General features: G+C 37.7%; 2 protein-coding genes across 2 annotated transcripts; both read left to right on the forward strand.

The window, feature by feature from the left end:
- Positions 1 to 574: 574 nt before the first annotated feature.
- coq3 (coenzyme Q3 methyltransferase) lies at positions 575 to 6,518 on the forward strand. Its single transcript, XM_082149410.1, has 6 exons — positions 575 to 836; positions 993 to 1,145; positions 3,359 to 3,458; positions 4,363 to 4,605; positions 5,578 to 5,737; positions 5,958 to 6,518. The coding sequence occupies exons 1-6, from the start codon at positions 673 to 675 to the stop codon at positions 6,146 to 6,148; spliced, it is 1,011 nt and encodes a 336-aa protein (XP_082005536.1). The 5' UTR covers positions 575 to 672; the 3' UTR covers positions 6,149 to 6,518.
- Positions 6,519 to 6,809: 291 nt separating this feature from the next.
- On the forward strand, positions 6,810 to 17,485 carry faxcb (failed axon connections homolog, metaxin like GST domain containing b). The gene is made up of 6 exons (XM_082150969.1): positions 6,810 to 7,451; positions 9,300 to 9,435; positions 9,668 to 9,864; positions 12,120 to 12,337; positions 13,595 to 13,711; positions 14,880 to 17,485. The coding sequence occupies exons 1-6, from the start codon at positions 7,192 to 7,194 to the stop codon at positions 15,170 to 15,172; spliced, it is 1,221 nt and encodes a 406-aa protein (XP_082007095.1). The 5' UTR covers positions 6,810 to 7,191; the 3' UTR covers positions 15,173 to 17,485.
- The last annotated feature ends 6,968 nt before the right edge of the window (positions 17,486 to 24,453 follow it).

Genomic DNA, 24,453 nt, shown 5'->3' on the forward strand with positions numbered 1-24,453 from the left:
TAACTTAGGAAAAGTAAACATTATTTTCATTATACAGCAACATTTTATTGTTCAGTTGTGATGTTCTAAGCATTTAATGTAAAAAAAAAAAAAAAAAATTGGTTAAAACATTTTTTCATTTAAATCATATGTTCAGATTTTTTAAAAAGTGTAATGTTTGACTAATTTAATTTTGATATTAAAAGTTTACTGTTTGTACTTGAATCTTTGTTGTTTTTCATACTGTGATTTTTGAGGAATTGTATCCACATTATTCCTACGCCCATGACGCTTTTCGCGAATTATGGGTGTAACTTTCGTTTTTTAAACTGTGTACAATTACATTACATTATTCTACTCACCCTTCAACCATTGAACATTAAAAGGACATTAAAAAGAAAACATGAAAGAAAACTGATAGCTCATAATTGTGCCACCCATGAGTGCACGAGGGTTAAAACATACATGTAGTATTAACCATAAAGTATTAAAACGTATTCCACCTTTTCAGGTGTGTGGAAAGGGAATTAGTCGATAATACTACATTTGTTTATCCGAATGTGGGGTAGGAACGTTTAATTCCATTTTGAGTTTCTGCTCGGTCAGAAGTTCTACGAACACGCCACGGTCACATTGGATTTAATGACTGAAGTGCTCATTTAAGATACATGTGAGGCGCAATAAGATGCAGTCATGTACTCCAGTAAATTTGCACGATTAGCTTTCGGGCTGTTAGCAGAATCTACGTCCATATGCCGGCTAACCCGACACGTGTCCTCTAAAGGGAAACCATTGCGTTCTGTGTGCAGCTGGACGGTGTGCCAGCATCACCGACAGAAGAATCAGCTGTCAAATGGGTGAGACTGATTTAATCGACTTAACAAGCGGGTATATGCAGTTAAATGCATGCCTTTTTTTCTTTAATTGGTCAGTTTTCTAGTTTACCCGTTCGTTGTGTTTTTGTTTATAGTGAATCATAATTTGGAGATTTTAACATTAGTTTTCTTCTGCAGATTGACCCGTTTAAATGTCCGCTCGGTTTCCCAGAGTACTGTCGACCCCGCCGAGGTGCGCAAGTTTCAGGCCATGGCGAGCAAGTGGTGGGACTTGCAGGGAGATTTTGCAGCCTTGCACTCCATGAATGACCTGAGAGTGCCTTTTGTACGGTGTGTAACTTACTTCTACGAATAAAAGTGGCATGACTGTGAATGTGAATGTGAAAGTGAATGATGTAAACTGTGAGTGAGTGATAGATTCCTGAAGTGGAGAGTGTTTTTATGATGTGAGTGAAGTAATGCTTCCATGTATTATTCTATATTTTATGAACTTTTGTAAGTATGATATCAACCTGTCCAGGGACTGCGGGTGGAAATTAGCATTTTTTGCTATAACCTGGCACATGACATCTCTTCTTTCTTAGACTAATGTTTTTTGTGCATTGTCCCTGATTAAATAAAATAAAATTCAAATTCAAATGACAGCACGATAGTATTTTTCTTTACCATCAGAAAGATTTTAGGTAATTATTTAAAAATGTATAGGCCTACTCCCTTATACATTATAATATTTTAACCTAAAGGTGATGATACACAGGGCAACTTTTTGAGCAATGTTGCTGGGCAATCTTGCCGGACAATTGTTGCTTGGGCACTTTCCCATTGAAAATGGGCAATACATTTTTATCTGGATGATTTAGATCAGTCGTGCATATAGATCAGTAGATCATATATATGTATGTCTTTTAATTTATCAAAATTGGTAGTGTTAGAAGATATTTATTTGTGCATTCTCATTTTCATCTACAATTACATTTCAGGTGGCATAATCTGAAGACACTATCTCTAAAAACAGTAAAAATGTAATAACTGTAACAAATTAGTGTTTCATTGTAAACTTTTTTTGTAAAAAAACAAAACATTTATTTTAATATCAGCTATTTGAGTCACAACATGGCTATAAATAATTTTAGTGACTAGATTTTTCAATATGCATCGCTAGTTTAAAATAGTTTTATTTGAACTATAGAATATCACACCTACAACTTCCCAAAAGTGTTTCATGTTTTCCTACTCTACTGTTCAAAAGTTTGTGGTCAGTAAGATTTGTCATGTTTTTTTTGTAAAAGCATTTATTTAATTGAAAATACGGTAAAAACAGTAAATTGTGAAATTTTATTACACTCATTTTTTTCTGTTTTAATATATTTTAAAGTGTAATTTATTACTTTGATGCAAAGCTGAATTTTCAGCTTCATTACTCTAGTCGTCAGATCCTTCACACGATCCTTCAGAAATGATTCTAATATGCTGATTTGCTGCTCAAGAAACATTTCTTACTAATATCAATGTTAAAAACAGTTGTGCTGCTTAATATTTTTTTTCTAGAAACTGTGAAACATTTGTTTTCTCGAGATTATATGATGAATGGAGCGCTCTATAGAACAGCAATTACTTGAATTAGTAATCTTTTGTAATGATGTAAAAGTCGTTACTGTCACTTTTGATCTTTTTAATACATCCTTACTGAATACAAATATTCATTTCTTTCGTGTTAATCATCTGAACTGAATCGTCTCTATTAATCACTGTTATTTCAACAGTACTAGCATCTGTTCATTTCTAGTAGAATGTCCACAGATAGAAAACCGAAGCTTCTGTCTCGTGTCCAGGTAATGGTGAGTAGGGTGAAAGGGTGAGGACTAGAGATTATGTCTGTGTTCTTCTGTTTGCAGCTGTTTCCGCGAGAGTCAGGATGTATATTGCGATTGTCATTGTAAGGTTTTCCCCTCGTCTCCTGGAATCATCCAGTGCACAATTTCTTCCCCTTCCCTGAACACGGCATCAGTTATATCGGTGATGAGCATACAGCGGATCTGCAGCGTGTATGGGTATGGCGGTGCCCTGGGGGCTTGTTTAAATGAGGGACCTCAGTGCTGTTGCTGGTTATTATGTTGTACTTGAGGAGTGTGTGTTTGCTAGAGATCAGGCAGGGAATTCCTTCAAAGACTTGGGGGTTTTTTTCTGGCAGTGATGGGCTGAGTTAACAGGATTGGCAGTGAGCACCTCAGGCTGCTTTGCTCTGCAAGGCCTGTCCAAGCATTTGGGGAGAAACATGGGGATGTTGCCTATGGGTCCAGCGAGACAAATAGTGAGGATGTACAATTGCTTCAGGAGGACAAAGGCATGTGTCTAGCCAGAGGGACTAGCAGTAAGATGTGTTTGTGACTCAAGAAGCACATTGTGGTATTGCATGCTGTGATTAGCTTCAGATTTTCTGTTTTGCGTCAGTCTGATGTACATCACTTCAAAATTCTGCCTGACTTGTCCTTTAGACTAATGCCTTCTTATCCTCATTTTGTGACCTTTGACCTTATTTTCAGGGATAATTTGTTGAATGTGCACGGCGTCCGGCAGTTGGGCAAACCTCTGACTGGGCTCAGAATACTGGACGTCGGCTGTGGTGGAGGCCTTCTAAGTGAGGTAACTAGTGTTAATTATGAAAATTATGCTATAATAACTTGACTAGACAGATAAATATTGAGTCAGTTGTATTAGTTAGTGCAAGTACAGTTTTTCTGTTTACTGTATGATACTTTCTTATTTGATAGATCAGATCTGGGTCTCATGTTTGTTAGGTTTAATAACATGAATGATTATTTTTAGCTGGCTGCAAATGATAACTGAAAATCTGCCAAGTGAGCTACATGATTAAAACAGACAGCTTCACACCCAGTGGTGTCCTCCATTGAGATGATAACTTTATCTAGGCCGTCTCTGTGCTTGATGTGTCGTTGTTGTGTTTTGGTGAGCGTGATGTTTTTTGAGTGTCCTGTCATCCAAAAGCTTATGTCGGAAGATCCCCTTTGGCACATCAGTGGAACAGACAGTTGACTGGTTACTTCAGCCCGTTTTAGGAGCACTTCCCTGTATGACCAGCAGAGGGAAATGTGCAGATGTTTTTTTTTTTTTTTTTGTGCTGCTGATAGTTTTATTCAGTGCTTGTTCAAATTATTGTAAATAATTATTATTACATTGACAAGTGAAAAATGGATGCTTTTTTTAGTTTTTTTTTGCTCTGCTTCAACATTGAACAGTCCCTGCTGTACAATAGTAAACACCGATTTTTTTTTTTTCATTGAACCTGAACAATTACTTTTTTTTTTTTTTTACCAACATCCTAATTTTCTTTTCCATTTAATTTGTTTACCATACAAATTCAATACTTATCCAAAATCAATATTGAACATTTTTAGTTTCAGTCCCATGGATGTATTTTTATCATTATTTACATACTGTTAAAGTAGTAGTATAGTCATTATTGATATTTTGAATTGGCTTTTTTCTCTTCTTTTTTTTTACCTCAAGTAACATTAACATTTCTCAGCCACTAGGACGGCTTGGAGCAAATGTCCTGGGAATTGACCCAGTGGAGGACAGTGTGCGGATCGCAGAGCTGCACTCCTCCTACGATCCCGAATTGCAGGAGAGAGTTCGCTATCAGGCCTGCACCCTGGAGGACCTCGCTGAGGAGGAAGTAGAGGGATTTCATGCCGTAGTGGCATCTGAGGTGGTGGAACATCTGGCTGACCTGGATGCTTTTGCCAGCTGCTGCCAGCAGGTGTTGAAGGTGTGTCACAGCACCACTGACATCTCAAGCAATGACAGTAGCACAAAGCAACAGATTCTCAGCAAGGATAACTGAATGGATGGATTTAATCTTCTGGGTCAGTGTGTCAGAGGACAAACGGTCTTCCTAGAGTTACTCAAAATCCCCATAATCTTCCCTTATGCTGTGGCATCCAGTTAAAATAAGAGGCACTTTCGTCAGCCTGTTTCTGTTAGGCTTTCTTTTCCTTTCAGTTAATAGATTAAAATATATAATATATGTACACACGCACACAAAACTTAGTCAATATCCCTTTTACAGTGTATATCTCTTAAATTAAACTTAAATTAATCTTAAATTTGTTTAAAGGGAATGAATGACTAAAGTGCTGCAAAATTTAATTTCAAATTAGAGCTGCACGATTAATCGTTAAAAGATCGCAATCTCGATTCAAACATCCATGCAATCTCATTTTTAAATGACAACGATTTCGCCTGTGCCTATTAAGCCTTTGGCAAAATCACACTGGTACATTTAAAATCGGATATTAAAAAGGTTGGATATTAAAACTGATGTCTGTGAGGTAGTGATCAAAATAATCACCTTTTGATTTGACAGTACTTCAAGTAACGATTATATTGATTACATTGTTTCGCCACTAGGTGGCGACAAGTGACTATTAAAAAAAAAAAAAACAGTATTTGTCACTGAATCATTCATTCAAGAGATTCATTCAAAAATGCTGATTCATTTTAAATAATTGATTAAGCATTTTAAATAGACTGCAGCAATTAACATTTAGTCAGAACCTCTAATAAATTACGTTATTTTGTTTTGTTGTTTTGTGCGAGCATCGTGATCTCTGTTTGAAAGAAAAAAATCGTGATTCTCAATTTATCCAGAATCGTGCAGCTCTATTTCAAATAAATCTTTATTGAAATCTGAGATCAATTATATTTGCAAAACTAATGTGAGCTGGTGTTGTCGTTTCAGCCTGGTGGCTCTCTTTTCATCACCACAATTAACAAAACCAAATTATCCTACATTTTTGGGATTGTGGCAGCGGAGCAGCTGTTAAGGATTGTTCCGAGTGGCACTCATGACTGGGATAAATTCATCAGCCCAGAGGACCTGGAACGACTTCTGGAGTCTTGTGAGTGCCATTTCTGACTTCCATTTCTCTCACTATCATTCATTGATCAGTGTCTGGGTATTACTCCTCCACTTTTCTTTCATGGATCTCCTGTTGGAAAAACCTGGTATATGCATTACATAACTGCTCAATATGATCTAATGTTCCACTGCGACAGTGTTTATTGTACAGTTGCATTTGTTACTTCCTTTTACTATCTTTCTGTTTCACTGTATCCCAGTTGGTTTCTGCATGGAGGCTATCAGAGGCATGATGTACAATCCTCTCACAGGAGCCTGGAGCTGGCAGGAGAGCACTCCTATCAACTATGCTTTACATGCAGTCAAACCCAAAGAAGAGCCCCAGCCTGACCGGGTCTGGGCTGAGAGTGAGAATCTGGATGAGCCAGGTCGAGCCACTAGTCACAGTTGAGCTATGTTTAATGCTGGAACTGCTATCAAACAGACTTCACCTGCTCCAGAATAGAGTGTGATCTCAAAATGCTGCATTGTGCTGAACCAGTAATAATTTTTTGCCTTGCGTTCCTTGAGAAAACTTATTTTATCAGGTGCATTATTCATAAAACATATTTTATGACGCTCTTGTTAAGATAATTTGAGGTTGACCTTTTGAACCACACAATATAAATTTTTTGATGTATATTAATCACAATTTGCTTGTTTTGTGGTGATGATCTCTGGTTTATGTCAGAGGGCAAATAAACAGTGAGAATTATATAATGATATTTTTGATGGCACTTAGTGTAAGTACTTAATAAAATGAAAACAAAGAATAGATCTGATGAGTTGCGTGATTGAGTGTTTTATTCAGCCTAATTAATTATCTATTTTGAGTGCATTTACTTTGAGTCGCAAACAATCATGTAAACTTTCATGTATAAAACAGGAAATGCAACAGCAAGAAGTCTTCTAGATCAGCTTCATGTTTAACTAGAAAACAGCTGTTTGATTTATCAGCATTCACACAAAATATATTACAATTCATCAGAGCATTAACATGTATAATATACATTTTTATTTATATAAAAATATACTGTATACATACATACACACACAATATGAAATATATTATCTATAAAGAAGTAAAAATGCTTAATGTAACAAAGGGAAAAGGATTAAGAATTCAACAACATTTTACAATATATACATGTATATAATATATTAGTAACTCTGTGTCCCTCACATTATGCTTAGGCCTGCGTATTTAGTTTTATAAAAAGCCTGAATGTGTTTTGTTTGCTTAGTTTCCATGTGGGATGCGCCGTGACGTCACTCAGCTCCAGCACAGCAACAAAGGAGGATGCGGAGCTCCGTGCGGGAGCCAAATCCCGTTAAAATGCTTTTCTTTTGCCTTACGAGGCCGACATAGCACACAACCATGTAACAACTGTCCATATTTATATGGATAAATGAAGTGGCGTAGGATTCGTTGGAGGAAGCGGGGGAAGAGAGAGAATGTACTGGGTTGCTGGTTTCGCCTCCTCCCGGTCGTTCGTGGTTGATCTCGGCCGGAGTCAGAGCCCTTCCTTCGGGTTGTGTGGCTCTGATGAGCGTCACTTATTTTATGGGGACATAGTTGCCGTCCCTGTGCAGGATTTCGGTGGGATCATGTCGGGATTGGTATCGGATTCCTGGTGGAGGAAGACGCTTTACATCACCGGAGGTGCCCTGCTGGCTGCGGCTGCGTATCTACTGCACGAGCTGCTCTCCATCAGGTCAGTGATTTGGCCTACAATGAATGTGATGTCACATGATTTATGAAATTACCATCTGTTATTGTTCATAATATCGCATAATAAATGCTTTGTACATTTGAACCTGGAAAATGTAAATATCAGTACGCATGGTGTAGTGCCAGTTCCAGTGAGTTTTGTGTAGGCAGTGTTTTGTTTGAGCTCGCGTCAAGTCACGTTTTCTAGATTACATGCACTAGCGGGTTTCGGCCGCACTGGAGGATATGAAAACGCCCTGTCATCAGTATTCAGCTGGAATTGCTCTTGTTTACATTGGCACAGAACAACAGCAGCACCTTCATAAATTCGTTTCTTGTGTAAATGACGCGCCATATTATGCGGCACGTGATCGTGACTGTTTACATCACTGGATCGCGATGTCCTTGAGTTGTGTTGTACAAGCGACCTTTATTGCTGGGCCATTACCTAATAAATTCAGGTGAGCTGCTATGCTGTTGGAAGTCTTAACTTACAGACTTACAGCTGTTTTAATGTGGCAATACGTTCTCATCCTCATAGAATACTTCACTGGGGGATTTCAGCACCTTAAGCAGTGGACAGCGCCATGTTTGAGCCCTCTGCTCTGCAGCATTCAATTCATTCTGATGCTTTATGCTTTATTGTCTATTCAGTTTACCACAGAATGGAAATTAGTCTTTGACATTGACGTAAAAAGACATTAGACATAAATAGACATTGTTAGTGCATCAGAATGTTCATTTTAGTCACATGGAAGCATCTGAAATGTAAAGCTTAGAGGGTGAGGAGTCCTTACAAAACAGAATGGCCTTTTTAGACTAATTGGGCAAATAAGACCTGGAGTTTGTTGTTTTGGCCTGGTTAATGACATGTGACAGTATGCCAAAGGGATAGTTCACCCAAAAATGAAAATTCTGTCATTAATTTTGGCTACTTTAGTTGCGTAGCTGTCAATGGAGGGTCAGAAAGCTCTCATATTTAATCAAAAAGATCTTAATTTGTGTTCCGAAGATGAAAGAAAGTCTTCCAGGTTTGGAACGACATGAGGGTAATTAATAACATAATTTTCATTTTTGGACTAAACTATCCCTTTAACTTTGATAATTAAATACCATAAAACAATGCATAAGGTAAACTTTCTGTTACCATTATGATTAATTACAGACCCACAGGTGTAATACGCTATAACTACTCATGTTATGTAATCATTATGCAAATGAATCTCCAATCGGTTTTTGTATATTATTTGTAGAGTGTAGAAATCATTAATGTTTTTTATTAATGATAGCTAAATGTGGGCAGACTTGTCCTGTTTTCGATTATTTATTGAGATTGAAGAATTTGTATCTTGCAGCCTGTTGTTTCTAAAGTTGTTTGTGGTCAGAATAGGACTAGGTTGTGTTGTTATGAAAGCTCAGGCTTGGACTTGTATTTGCTGCTTGTAAAATAAGACCTGTCTGTGTGTGTGTCCTCCCACACACATCCTGCTGTTTCCTCATAATTACAGTATAAGTTGTTTTCCACTGCACTCCACAAGATTTTGGGGGGCTAAATGGCTGCTTTTAAGGCTAAATTGTGTTCCTGTAAAACCATTTTCTCTCTGTACTTCAACTGGTAAATCATGACGCTTTTGCCAGGGAACAATGATATAATGATAAAATGCGTATCGTAAATAAGCTGTAAGTTATTTTAGATAAAAATGCATGGCAAATGAATACATGTGAAGTTCTGTTACATGTCTGACTCTGATATTTAACCATCAGTATTTTGACTTACTCTACATCTGTTCATATCGAAATCTCGAATAGATTGGTCTGATTTTACAATCTATGTTTGATCGCCTCTTTACAGGAAAGAGCAAGAATTGGATTCTAAAGACGCCATCATCCTTCACCAGTTCTCCAGGCCAAAAAATGGGGTGCCAAGCCTGTCACCTTTCTGCCTGAAAATGGAAACATATCTGCGCATGGTTGATCTGCCCTATCAAGTATGCATGAAGCAGCAGTATGGATTATGGATTTCTTTTGATCAGTGGTTACATGCAGTTATTGGAAGTGGCACCATCTGCTGTTGAAATATCAATGAAATTCATGAAAGCCATTAGAAAATAAGATTGTTTTTATATCATTCACATCCAGATGCTCCAGAATAAAGATTATTATTATCATTATTATTATTATTCACATCTTTTCACCCTCATTATGTTTGTTTCATTGCAGAATTACTTTGACGGAAGCCTCTCTTCCCAGGGCAAGATGCCTTGGGTTGAGTATAACTACGAGCAGGTATGTGGAACTGAATTTATAATTGACTTTCTGGAGGAGAAACTTGGTATGAGCTTGAACAAGAGTCTGAGCGCTCAGGAGCAGGCGGTAGCGCGGGCCATCACCACCATGGTGGAGGAACACTTGTACTGGTGAGTCATGTGCTGGCATTCAGAATGAGTCAGTCTCCTGCTACTGAGCCGTTGCTGGAATGTGAGGGACAAATATGCACTTACTGTTATTGACTAGGGCAGGGGTTTATTTGGATGTCATGCTGGGATATAGACAGAAAATCTGGATTATAACACTGGAGGGTTGTGGTCAGGAAATGAACCTCTGAAAAAAAATGCAATATGTGATAAGTAAAAAAAACTCATTTTTGATGCAAGGGCTTAACTACGGCATACAAAAATAATTATTACCCAAAAGTATAAATCATGATTCATCCTTTAGGTTGGTGAATATATTTTATAATAATACAATTATTTAATTGATTCTTTTTTTATTTGTAATTAAAAATTAATTAAATAAATGAAATACATATCATTTATTTTTAACTTTAAAAATGTGTATATATCATTCTATCAAATAGTAATGATTTTTTGTCTGAATTTTTGACTTGGCCTTTTATTTAGAATGACTTCAAAGTACAAAGCTGCCATACACATTACTGATTTCAACTAGACCTTAGTAATTAGTAATCTTTATCATTTTTGTAATACTTAATCAAAGTGAATGATCTTTTTATGAAAATATATTTACAAATTATTGGAATATTTCCATTGTAAAATTTGAGTCCTTAAAAAATAGCCATTTCTGTTTGCATAATAAAATTAATGAACAGTTATACGAGTCCGTATATAGTAAGCCATTAAAATAAAAAATATGCATGATAAGCCTGGAGTGTACAGCTGGTAAGATTTGCAGTGCAAGCTTCAGATTTATAAAATGAATGACTCATGCTGAAACATTCTCCTACACATTGGGTATATTAGAGTAAGCATTATACTGAGGGGAAAAATCAAGGTGGGGGAAGAGCAATGGTATAGACATTCTTTTCTTACAACCTAATCTACTCCTCTTCATTGCTTTTGCATTATTAGCTTCCTTGAAATTAATATTTTTTTCTTTTTCTTTTTTTCTTGTGCATTCTGTCTTCACATTGTCAGAAACGCTTTACACTGTGCTATATATAGGCTCCCACATGGCTATTGATTGAATAATTCATGGGTTTAAATATCTGTCCACTTCAGAGTGGTGTTGTGTATGTCAGCTGAAAAGCTTGCTGAGCAGGGACATTTATTGAGCTATGAATAAGAGTTATGGATGTCATGCTGAGATATTGACGGAAAAAATGGATTATAACACTAGTTTGTTTTGGTCAAGAAATGAACCGCCTAACACACTTGACCCATTTCAATAAAAAGAAAGATAGTAATATATTTGAAGAAATGTTGTGTAGTATACAGTATTTTTTCATGGAATTTATGTATTATGTCATTACAAATTAAAATGCCATGTTGGTCAATGCAACATGTACAGTATGAATAAAGTCGTTATTTTGGTGCAGAAGTTGCACACTGAAGCTTTGAATCTGATTAAAGCCTGATGAAAGGCTGATTGTAAATTCCAAGTGGTGAGTTCAAAGCCATGAACCCAAAGTACGCTTGAAGCCATTTTGGATGAACGCTTTTATTAACGCTTTGCCTAGTGTGTAAAGAAGTTAATTAGAAGACAGCTTTAATTAATTTGATTCAGATAATCACAGAGCAGAGAATTAATTCAAAGTTTAATCTCAAAGGCCAAACTGAGTTTGTTTTCTGTGTGATATTGAAGCTGCACTCAGTTATAATAAACTCTGAATTATAAATAAGCCCATATTATGATGAATCGCTTGTATCAATTATTTGTTGTAGATTTCCTCATTTGCAAGTTGTTTTGGATAAAAGCAGCTGCTAAATAAATGTATTATGCATTTAAATATACAGTACATCCATACATATATTTACATACAGTAAAGTTTTAAAATATGTTAGTCTAAACTACCATACACTCTATTCTGTGGTTATACTGCATGTTATAATGCACTTACTATGTCAGATATGCTTTCTAAAGACTTAAGGTTTGAAATCCTTGAAATCCTTTGAAATTCTTTCAGGTTTTTATCTTTAAGAAATCAAAACGAATCTACATGTGGTTTTGTGAAGTCTCATCAAATACATTGTCATAGAAAAATGACACTATAAAAGCCAATTACTTATATTATAATAATAATTATTATTATTATTATTATTAAACAGGTTGTCTTCATTATATGACCTTTTCCCCCCACAGTACAAATGACTCTTTATACATATTTATGGAGGGAATCACCTCTAATTCACTCTTCTCTCTCGTGTCCTCGCAGGACCATTGCATACTGTCAGTGGGTGGATAATGTTCAGGAGACTCAGAGGATGCTGGACCTTCCCGGACCCCTCAGTGACCTGCTCAAATGGACCCTGTGTCAGCTGACTGGTGGGATTGTAAAGAGGGAGATGTACTGTCATGGCATTGGCTGCTTCACTAAAGAGGAGGTTTACGCCCTCATGGAGAAGGACATGCGCACACTGGCCACACTGCTAGGTGAGGAGAACAAGAAATCGAGTTTTTCTGATGTGATCACAATGTTTAACTGTAATGCATTTTGCAGAAGAACATTGTTTTGGTTGTGCTTCGGCTATGCATGACTGTGCGGATGTGAACCGTGAACTAAAAAACAGCTAACAGTTACAGCTATACTCACTAATAGACATGGTACTTCCTTGAAAATAAATTCCAGCACAGCACTACAACAACACATAATGAAATGAGCCTTATACTGTAGATAATGCTTCACTATGAACTCTGTTAGAGAGCTACATATGGCAATTTACACCATCTCTGTGTCAATTTTACTACATTTCAAACCTCTCAGTTCTCGCCCATCTCCGAAAAGCCAAGCCAATGTTGATTCTCCTTTTATTACGAGCTCTGTCTGTTTTCTCTTTTTGCAAGCAGACTCTCCTCTGCTCATTGTGACAACTAATGTATGCCATTCCCACAGCATACACGCATCAAAGTAGCCGGAGCAAATATAAATGTCTATATTTATGAATATGACGAGACACGCATGGGCGAGTGACGTATGTACACAACTACGTCAATATGCTACATTTTGAATAAATGCTGTTTTTTTACTTTATATTCATAAAATAATCCTAAAAATCACAGATTGAACAAAAATATTAAACACCACAATCGTTTTCAACATTGATAATAATAAGAAATGTTTCCTAAAGACCAAATCAGCATATTATAATGATTTCTGAAGGATCACGTGACACTGACTAATTAATTTTATTTTAAAATATATTCAAGAAAAGTTATTTTAACTTGTTTGGTTATAATAATTCCCAGTCTTACTGTTTATACTTTATTTAAAAAATAAATAAATGCAGCCTTGGTGAGCATAAGAGAGTTATTGTATGTGACTGTCCCCAAACTTTTGAACGGTAATGTAACTTTGTTATATTCCAGGCCATACAACTGTAAAAAATTATAAGCCTTTTTTAATTTATTTTTTTATTCCTGCATGTTAGTATCATATAGCTCAAGTGTCGAAGTGTGAAACTACACTTGTCACTAAACACGAAGACACAATATTTTACATACTTGTCAGCACATGGAGTTGTAGTTTCATGTAATCCATATCCGTCTGATCCAACTGAATAAACTAAAGGTTATAAATATTTTCTTGTAGTGGCTGTTTTAAGGTAATGTGTTTCTGAAACAATTTTAAAGAAGTCTGTTGTTTGTCTTACATTATGGCTGGGGGTTAATATTTATTTTCTGGACTTCCAGGGGATAAGAAGTACATCATGGGTCCCAAACTGTCCAGTGTGGATGCCACAGTGTTCGGTCACCTTGCACAGGCCATGTGGACCCTGCCTGGAACACGGCCCGAGCAGCTGATTAAAGGTGACCAAGACCTCACAACTGTAGTTTTGCACTCCTAATAGAAACATAACGCTCGGCATCAGTCACAGAAATTATTGCCAGGCCGATTAAAACATAAGCAGTAATATTTGGAGGACAAAAGGGAGATTCATGTATCTCTTGAGTTTTGGATGTTGTGGTTTTTAAAGGGACAGTTTATCTAATAATGTAATTATTTACTCAACCTCATGATGTTCCAAACATGCATTTTTGGGTTTCTTTCTTCCATGAAACAAGAAATGAGATGTTAGATGGAATATTCAAATTGTTCTATTCTATACAATGTTGGTGAATGGGGATGGGTTCTCTAAGGAGGGTTCTCTATACTAATTGCATAAATGAAGGTCTGTTTGTGATCCAATGGCTTTAGAATATATTTAACATATAGCGCACAAGTCTTTTGGATTTTGTTTATGGTACTTTGGGGTACATTTGTTATTTTTGGAGCTTTAATTGTTTCAAAAAAGAGCAGCATGAACATTCTGAATAACATATTTTGTGTTCAAACGGAAGAAAGAAAATTAAACATGGTATTGGAATTTAAATTTTTTGAATAAACTACCAGTATTTTACATTTTTGTGCCCTTGCATGGCAGTTTGTTGAATGTAATTATTCACTTTTTCCACTAGATGGCATTATAAGCATTTATTTGTGGCACAGAATGCCAATTCACCTCAGCAGTATAGATATATTATGTTACTGTATTCATAATAAAATTACACTCTTAGATAAAAAGTTCAGTGGGTTTCTTCTATATAGAACCCTAGAGTTCCTGACTCAAATTTAAAGAATCATTTATCCCAAAAAGGTTCTATTTAAGGAGAAATGTCTTAAATGATTGCATAACACTTTCATGTTTAACAGGTTTTTTTATTTTTTCTTATTGTGATAAAGTACATTTATGACTTGTTTAATTCATAAAATGTAACAAAATTTTTATATTTATTAAAATCAAATCTATAAAATGACCTCATGATGGGAATCCTTAAAAGAAACCCCTATATGAAGCACCTGAAAGAACCCTTTAAGGCTCTATATAGAACCTTTTCTTCGGCATAATTAACATTTATTCTAAATCCGCCATTCATCTAACCCTTTTTGACATGTTTCAAGAAAGCTACACAAACAATTATGTCTATCTGTGCACAGGAGAACTGATCAACCTCGCCATGTACTGTGAGCGCATACGGAGGAAGTTCTGGCCCGAATGGTTTGTGGACTTAGAGGACTTCTGTTATGACAGTGACAACGACAGCAGCGGGACGCCCACATGCCAGCTGGACCTTGGTCTCTTTTCCAGGACCGACACTTTAGAGGAGAGCGATCTAAGCCTGCCTTCACACTGTAACTCAAACTCTCAAGACTCAGACCACTCTGGACGCTCGCTCTCAGACTCTGACATTGAAGTAGATGGCTCAGATGTGGAGGAGGTCAAGGGTTAAATCTAATAGAGGTGGTTGTTGTTATCTGCTGGCACACAAAACTGATATTGATAATTCATGCCTGGATAAATCACACTTTGATGGACCTGAAGTAAAAACAAAACGTGTATACAACTTGACATCAGTCATGGACAAGCAAAAGTCGGACGCTCGCTTTAGTTCCCGTTGTGAGACGTGTAAAAGACCATCCGTTCTCAGTTGTACATCTTGGACAGTCACCTTTGTAAAACCATTATATCTCATCCATCTTTCTCAGATGTTTTAAATTACAACAGTTAATTTGTCCACAGTTTCAGTATGGTTTTGAATTAGCTTTCATTTCTAGGAAACAATTGAATTGAAATTCCACTCATTGAATTTGTAAGACCATTCAAGGCATTTCTCTCAAATGTTGATCAAACATTTGCACCAGAACAGAGTCATGTAGAAAAACATTAGCTTGCTTGATCCTAGGATGTTTGTGTGAGGTTGAGAGTTTATTTTTTTCTGTGTGAATGACTTGAGATAGTCTTTTCTTCCCTATTGTGATGTATATCCGAGTGAGACGGCTCCTCGAACAAGTAAAAATGTCGGAATTGATTGGGTCGTTGTGGTTGAGAGACAGGTCGTCCCGCCCTCGCGGCAGCAAGCATGTCATCAGAGAGGAGATGCAGTTGCAAGAGGGAGGAGAAGTTATTTTGATTAAAGATTATGAGGGCACATGATTTTTTTTATGATTTTTTATTATAAATACTGCAATATTCCATTAAAGGGTTAGTTCACCCAAAAATGCAAATTCTGCAGTAATTACTCATGTTCTTCCGACCTCGAAAGACTTTCGTTCATCTTCGGAACCAAATTAAGATATATTTGATTAAATCTGAGAGCTGTCTCACTCCTCCATAGGCTTCTCTGTAATTGAAACTTGCCGGCCCAGAAAGTTAGTAAAGACATTGTTTAAAATACTCCAAGTGACTACAGTGACTCAACCATAAGTTTATCAAGCGACGAGAATACTTTTTGTGCGCAAAAAACAAATTAATTATATTACAATATTCATTTTCCTCTGTGTGGGCCTCTGAGTGAGTTCACGTAGTGTAACAGCGCAGCGCTTCTGGGTTGTACTTCAGAACGTAGGCTCACTATTGGCCGACGCTGGTCATGTGTGTGATGCGTGTGACGTACAACCCAGAAGCTCTGCGCTGTTACACTACGTGAACTCACTCAGAGGCCCACACTGAAGAAAATGAATAGTTGAATAAAGTCGTTATTTTGGGGGGGTTTTGCACACAAAAAAGTATGACCAGGTGAACTAACCCTTTAAGATTTGTCAGTTTTGACTTCATGGTGACTTTAAACCTAATAACTCCTGCTCCCAGGTCAGCTAAAGTACTTAAAAATAGGACTGATGAAGATTTATAAAGCTTAAACACATAAAATAACAAAATGAGAATCCAATCTTCACAAATATTTAGGCTACAATAGAACAGAATCCCTTCCTATAATTTGTATTTGTTATAGCTCCAGTGTGTGTCATCAGTGTCAGCTGACTCTTGATCAGTCTGAATGGTGCTTAATACCTGTGTGCCTGACTGCAACCATTTGTACGTGTGTGTGTGTGACAGTCTTTTCTCTTCATCCCCATGTGTCTTCTTTCCGTTTTGGTTCTGTTAAACAGACCTGCTTTGCATGTCACCACCAGAGGGCACTGTGACCATTCACATATTGAGGTGGTCCTATGCAGCCACTTGTATTGCCTTTGCGGGCATCACTTCAAGTTTCTGCCTTAAAAGAATATTTCTAAATATTAATAACAACAGTAAACCTCTAGTGAAAACTTAGCAGTCAGCTTTGGTGGAGTCTGGTTATACATTTTCTTTATCCAAGTGTCTGATTTGTGTACCAAAGTGTAGAGCGTGCAGATGAGCAGATTTGCCTTAGTTGAGGGAAAATTGTTGTGATCAACAGCAGCATGATGAGATCACCCTCTTTCTGTTCAATTTACTTGAAACCCAAGCCTGTACTAAATGAAATTATTTAAATCCCTGTAAGGTTCGATCTTTTGTGCAGAATTATGTTGTTTACTTTCCATATTGTTGTTTTGCACATTTTAGATTATTGGACAATGTAAAGTTGGATGGATGGAAAAATGAGAGGACTTAAAACAGGGTCCATACAATCAGTGTGATGTGTTATATGTGTGTGTATGATATACAGTAGCTAAATGTAATACATCATTTACCTGCATGTGTTTGTGTGAGCTGGTGTAAAGTGCACCAGTGGAAATCTTTATTCCCTGCATAGATCCAAAGTTAAATACACGTCGTAAACTCAGTCTCATATTTATTTTGTGTTAATATTACTTAAATTTGCAGATTATTTTTTTGGATATAAAGTAGCCTAATAAAAAAAAAAAAGCTTTTTCATTACCTAAAGGAGATGCTTCATTTTGATTTATAACAGTTGCAGCCAAATTCACATTCCAAAATGTGCATTAACCAATGCATTTTAATTCTTCCCTGTGATATACGTTTATTAATAGACTTTTAGAGATGTGTCTGTGTGTTGAGAACATAGCTGGATTATGCTCTCATAAAATATCAAAGTCCATTTTGCTATAGATCTGTTAGTAGATCTTGAAGCCATATTACAGAGTTAATTTGCTGTCTATTGAAGCAAAATGATGGTTATAAATATATAGGCTATGTAGACAAAGTTTCTACTATTTAAAATGTGCATAACTGAGATCCTCCCATGAGTGCTTAGTTATCCTGAACTCACTGAGTGGTTGTTTGACAATGATTGCTCCAAAACATCAATTAAAATAGCTGTGGTGATTTCAAAGTGTGTGTGAGCCATGTTTTTCTCTTCCAAACCATTTAAGCCAGTGAATGCAATTAGCTACTGGTTGTTATTTGGTGGTTTGATGCTTTACTTTTGTTTTCCACTTTTACATTTATTAGGGAATTATGCAACAGTTCAGGTCCTCAGATTTGACAGGTCAAGTGGCACTTACTTTTTACTGTTTGTGTCAATCCATTTGTCTCTGTCCTTTCTTCAGGTCACATCGTATATTATAACCAATTAGTTCAAAACAGATTCTTTCAGCAACAAAACAAGTGACTGTTTTTAAGATTGAGTTATTGAGTCATTCACTGTAGCGATTCATTCAAAAACACTGATTCATTCAGTAAATTAAACGAGTGACTTTTTATGAGCGAGTCATTGAATCATTTACTCAAATGGTTCATTCAAAACACTGATTCATTCAGGAACAAAACAAATGTCTGGCTAAGTTATTACTTCACGACCGCTAAAAAGTATGTTTTATATAGTATAAATGTGTGTAGAATTAATGTAATGCTGTCATTTACATGTGACCTACCAGGGTAAGTTGCGTCACTTCACTGACATTCACAAATCCTCTCCTCTGGCCTCATGGTATGTCCATCGTATGCACACTTCAGAATCTCACCGGAAGTCGGTCATCTGGGATTTTTTTTGGCTTCTCTTTTAGGAGTACTGTGAATTCGAACACTTCTTTTGTCACACAGTTTTTCGCCTACTATAAAGTAGGTATGCGATTTCAGAATGCAGCCTTTTTTTATGTGTGAGACATTGAATCATTCACTGAACCGATTCGTTCAAAGCACTGATTCATTCAGGAATTCATTTTTATGAGTGAGTCATTGAATCATTCATGGCACCAGTTCGGTTAAAACTGATTCATTCAGAAACGAAAAACAACTGCATCCCAAACCGCATGGGCTACTCTGAGTAGGTACTTTTGAATAAGTAACTACTGTGCAACCATTAAAAAAGTACTTTCTATATAGTATGAATAATGTGTGTATGAATGTAATCCGGACAGACTACACTTCATCACGTTGTCGTTGTCATGTGAGTTACCAGCATCAGTTGTGTTGCTTCACTGCCATTCGCAAATCCTCTCCCTTGGCCTCATGCCATGGTAGAGTAAAGCGTCCTTCAGATGCACACTTCAGAATCTCAACAGAAGTAGTAAGTCATCCAGATACTTTTTGCCTATACTGTTTTATGAATACTGTGAATTTGGACAAGTTACTCTTTTCATATATTGTTTTTCATATACTGCGATTTAGGATACAGCCACTGTTTTTATGAGTAAGTCATTGATTCATTCCAAACTCTGCTTCATTCTCAAACAAAACACCACTACTGTGTGTTTCTTGGATGTTTGATTTTACTTTGACAACAGTATTTTCATTGCTGAAGCAAAAATAGACCAAGTACCTGGCAATACTCTGCCTAAAATTTAAGTTACCTAATATTGATGTTTTGTTTGTTGAACTGTTAGTAAGTTACTCAGTATTAAACTTTTGTTTATGACCTGTCATGCTGATATTCGGAACAACAACACTCTTGCATTAAATTGCTTAAATGTAGGTTTTAATATTCAAAAAGTCAGTGTGTGAATGTTTTCCAACCTGTGTGTGCATGTGTGTATGCATGTGTTTAGCATGAGCTACCATCTTTTCAATCAGGCTAATGAGTGGCAGCCATTCATGCGCAGAGGAGGGCTGATTAAGGCGTTTCCAGGCACTGGAGGCGTGCAGAGGAAACAGCAGGGGAGAGAGAGAGGGAGATAGAGAGAGAAGAGAAGAGAGACAGGAGAGGGGCCACGGATCAGGAACCAGGTTCCCGCGGGATGGAGCAGGTGCAGGCTGCGAGCAAGGCCTTTGGGCCCGACGGAGCAGCCAGAGCTTAAAACAATCTGCATAGTACCTTCTATTAATTTAGGCTCTTCTACACCCCATCTCTCTCTCTCTTTTTTCCTCTCTCTTTCTTGCTCTTACTGCTGCTTAACAGATCAGTGCTCCACAAAGAGGGGTAAACAGAGAGAGGCAAATTAAAAAGGGAACTCCCCAGATACCCCAAAACAAATTAGTGCAAACAAATTACACAGAGTCAACACACAAACACTGCAGCATCTGTGGCTTTGGACTGAAGATGGCAGAGGCACAGCCTGCACACACTCAGCACCAAGACGGGAAGACTTTAGGTCATTCCACTTTCAAACCGTGGAGCGGATCCCTTTTAAAGCTCCTGTTTGTTTCTGCTAATAGCCAGAAGCGAAGTGTCATACTCATATAAATGTGCCCCCTCCAATTTTTGAGCCAAAAACATTTTATTTTTAAAGATTAAGTAAAAAATTAAACGCTGTAGCAAAAATCACCCAAAATCATTTCACGATATGTGACCCTGGATCACAAAACCAGTCACAAGTCACATGGGTTTATTTGTGGCAATAGCCAACAATACATTGTGTGGGTCAAAATTATTGATTTTTCTTTTATGCCAAAAATCATTAGGATATTAAGTAAACATCATGTTCCATGAAGATATTTTGTAAATTTCCTATCGTAAATATATAAAACATTTATTTTTGTGAGTGAATGCAGCACAATCGCGAACATAAATGGACAACTCTAAAGGCGATTTTCTCAATGTTTCGATTTTTTTTGCACCCTCAATTTCCAGATTGTCAAATAGTTGTATCTCGGCCAAATATTTTCCTATCCTAACAAACCATACATCAATGGAAAGCTTATTTATTCAGCTTTCAGATGGTGTATAAATCTCAATGTAAAAAAATTTACCCATATGACTGGTTTTGTGGTCCAGGCAGGGTCACATATGAGAATTTTTTTATTTCACGATAACATTATATATCACGATATCACGATATAGCTATTTTAGTTATTTTATTTTAGTTATTAAATAGAACAAATAAGCAAATAATACAAACAATAGGAAAAATACAATAGAACAAAGATGCAAATTAAATAAACTTTCAGGCAGTGTACAGTAGGTTTATTTAGCATATAGGCTAAGTACAGAAACTGAATAATTAAATGTCTTTTCTCTGTTATGAATTAAACACAAATTGATCATTTTTAAAGATACTAAAGTTATTCAGTCAACAGCAGTGATTTATCTGTCTTTTGATGACAGACGGTAGGTATATTAGGCTGCTGTCACTTTAAGACCAAATGCATGGACCTACAGACATAGATATGTATATATACGAATGCTGATCAGTAGGCATAGGCTATATTAATCCGTTTTTTCCTGTTCACATTAGTTTTCTTTTTTTTGTGTGTGGCTTTTTGCAGACAGGATAGTGGAGATTGACAGGAAAGCTTTTGGGTGGAGAGAGAGGAATGGGATGACAAAGGACCTCAAGTCGGATTCAAACCTGGGTCGGCTGGAGGCACAGTTGAGCCATATGTCAGTGCGCTAACCACTAGGCTATCAGCGCCGACCTGTTTACATTCATTTAAGACATAACTAATTGTGTTGATTTGAATACTCCACACTATGGGCATTTTGACATACTTGTGTGTTTATATGACCATTCAAGCGCGATATCCGCTAAAGAGAACTAGATTCGGATCGCATGCTGGCGGCTTCTGGCACGCGCGTTCCAGGTGTGTTTCTTTTTTCACATTCACCTTTTTTAACATCATGCAATCCCCGCTTTTTATCTGCTACGCAAATATATACCGCGACATAAACGATATACCAATATCTCTATGAAAAAAATATTTAGAGTCGTATATGATTACACACAAACCCACCTCCCCTCATTCACTCATTTCATTTGCTCCAGATGAATATTGTTGGTGTTACAGGGATTGCATTTCAGCGTGGGATTGCATATGCACATCATTTTATAGATTTTGTGCTCACACTCAAAGTGCTCGCACATAAAGCCTCCTCACAGTTCTAAATTGAGTTTGTTTTTGCTGCTTATTGCACTTAAACAGTCAAATACACACTTAATGTCGGTCTTGGTAAGTATTCATGTAAAAACAGTCAGTTATGTTTTAAGTTGAATGTAAATATGCACTTAATTAAAACATAACACAAGTGAACGTAGTTGAGAAAGAAAACGCATGTGTAACAGTTGCGTCAGGTCTTAAAGTGACAGCAGCCTAATATACCTGCTGCCAAATTATGAGATAATATTAAAAATATCTATACAGCAGTTAGATTGCATTGCAGCTATGCCCATTGATATCGATATCAGAATTGTGGCCAGTGAAAATACTGAGTGGCAAGTAACTTTGGAAAATCACAAGCCACAGTGGCTGGTGAGCAAAATATATTAGGACTGGATTTGAATTATGAACTACTGAGTTGTTAAAAATGGTTGATAGATAGATACTGAGTTTGTTTTCAAAAGAGAGTGTGTGTGTGTGTGCGTGCGTGCGTGCGTGCGTGCGTGCGTGCGTGCGTGCGTGCGTGCGTGCGTGCGTGCATGTGTTTAATGGTTTAGAATAAAAAACAGTCTTATGGGTAATCAGCATGCAGGAAAATGGCAGAGACACTCTCTGCTATACACTTTCATTTATTCATTCAGTCATCTGCTCACTTGTTTGCACACTGACTCTAGGAAAAGTCACGAACACAGCTGAAAGTCTAAACATATTCCACAATCCATATGGAACATACTTCCTTCGCACCGTCTGGAATAGACAGGGAATTGTAAGGCTGTGAATCAAGATATCTGGAATCCAGCCTGTGCTGTCTCGATCCCATTCTATTTCCCTGTACATCCAATCTGTCCTATAAAGTTAAATGCACAAAGACCATAACCATAAATTTGAAGAATGTCTACAATCTATGCCCATTTCTTTGAACCGTTATGTGTATAACATTTCTGTTTCTCAATCTGTGTGTGTTATGCGAGAAGAATCATTTCTGGCTTCATCCTCAGGCCCCCTGGCCACCTGGCAGAGATACTGACCCTTCCATCTGCCCCCCGCTGTCTTCCTGTTTGTGTGTGTTTTGTGGATCCAGAGAGATGGGAATAAACGGCCCACATGAGCCCAGAGTGAAGCTCTGCATGTGCCAGGTGACTCCCTAGGCCCTCCCGAAAACCTCACTCCCCTCGGCCTTGGCAGCCAGGCTCAGGTGCGGTTCATAAAGACCGGGCTACAACGCCAACAGGTGGCGCTGTTTTCTTCACCAATTACGCCTTTGTTTGCTCTTTGGCATCCAGTTTGTTTTGGACGAGTCCCCTCGCCCGCTGGACAAGAGCCAGGGGGAGTTTGTATGTGTGTGGGCTGGTCTTTCCACCGACATCGCTTCTCAAAGCGTCCTCGGACAGAGCCAGAAACGATAAGCTCGCGGTAAGCTCCTGTTTTGAATCGAATGCGAATGTGCCATGTTCTTGATTATATTCTTTCCAAAGACCCACATATGTCTGACCATTTGTCTCACAAATAGATGAGGACAGAGAAGCCACTCTCACTTTTGATGCTTCCAAGGGTGCTTGTTCTCTGACCTACAGCTTTTCAAGATCTGCTCTGCAAGGACGTCTTCAACCCCCGTCATCCTGGTGGATTAGAGCAGGTACTTTTTCAAAAGAGAGAAAGAGAAAGGGCGAGTCACTTTGATACCCCATGACTGAAAGGGGCATCGGAGCAACAGAGCGGGGACCCATCCCAGAATCCTTTACTTTTCCCTCATTATCTCCTTCCCCAAGCTGCTGTTTCTCTTCCCCTGGATGTTATCTTCAGCTGCTTATGCCCTAATACCACAATTGTTGTTCTCTAAAAACAATCATTAGCAATCCCATTGAGGCTGAGGGTTTTTTAGCAGCTTTCTCTCTCTCTCCTGATGGTTTCTCCTGGCTTTTTATCTCACCCTCCTCTTTTTTCCCCGCCTGAAAACAGAGGGATATTGGCAAAGCCTCTTTAAACTCTCTAGCATTACGGTGGATTATTTTGTGCTGAGACCCTTGGACATGTTTTTTCCCTTTCTCTGTCTTTTATTATTTCCCTCACTTCATGGCTAAGGCAGACACGCTAGGTAAACATTTTGGCGTCACACTCGATTGCGTCCCAGAAATTAAAAAACGCAGAGACAATGGGCCCGGGACACTGACACGCTAAGACCTTGGCTCTGGGGGGATGGCTTGTACGCCGCATGACAGCACGGCCCTGGCGGGCGGAACAATGCCGGCCCGCGTTCTTTGGTGTGTGCGCTCGGAGCGCCGCGCTTTAGACTATCTGCTCTAGGCCATCTGTCTATCCTCCTCCTCTTCTCTCACCCCTCTGCCACGGCGGATTTGAACTTGGCTCAATTATTCATCTGTTTACAAACACGAGCGCAAACAGAACAGTTGGATCAGTTAGGCGTGGGCCTTTTTTGGGGGGCACTGATACTGAAAGTTTTCCCAAAGGCGGCGCAGTGTAAGAGATTTATTTCGCAGTTGCAGGTACTCAAGCGGCGACCTGCTGCAACGACGCCAG

Source organism: Leuciscus leuciscus (assembly GCF_965113295.1).
Source record: "Leuciscus leuciscus genome assembly, chromosome: 20".
Taxonomy (NCBI): domain Eukaryota; kingdom Metazoa; phylum Chordata; class Actinopteri; order Cypriniformes; family Leuciscidae; genus Leuciscus; species Leuciscus leuciscus.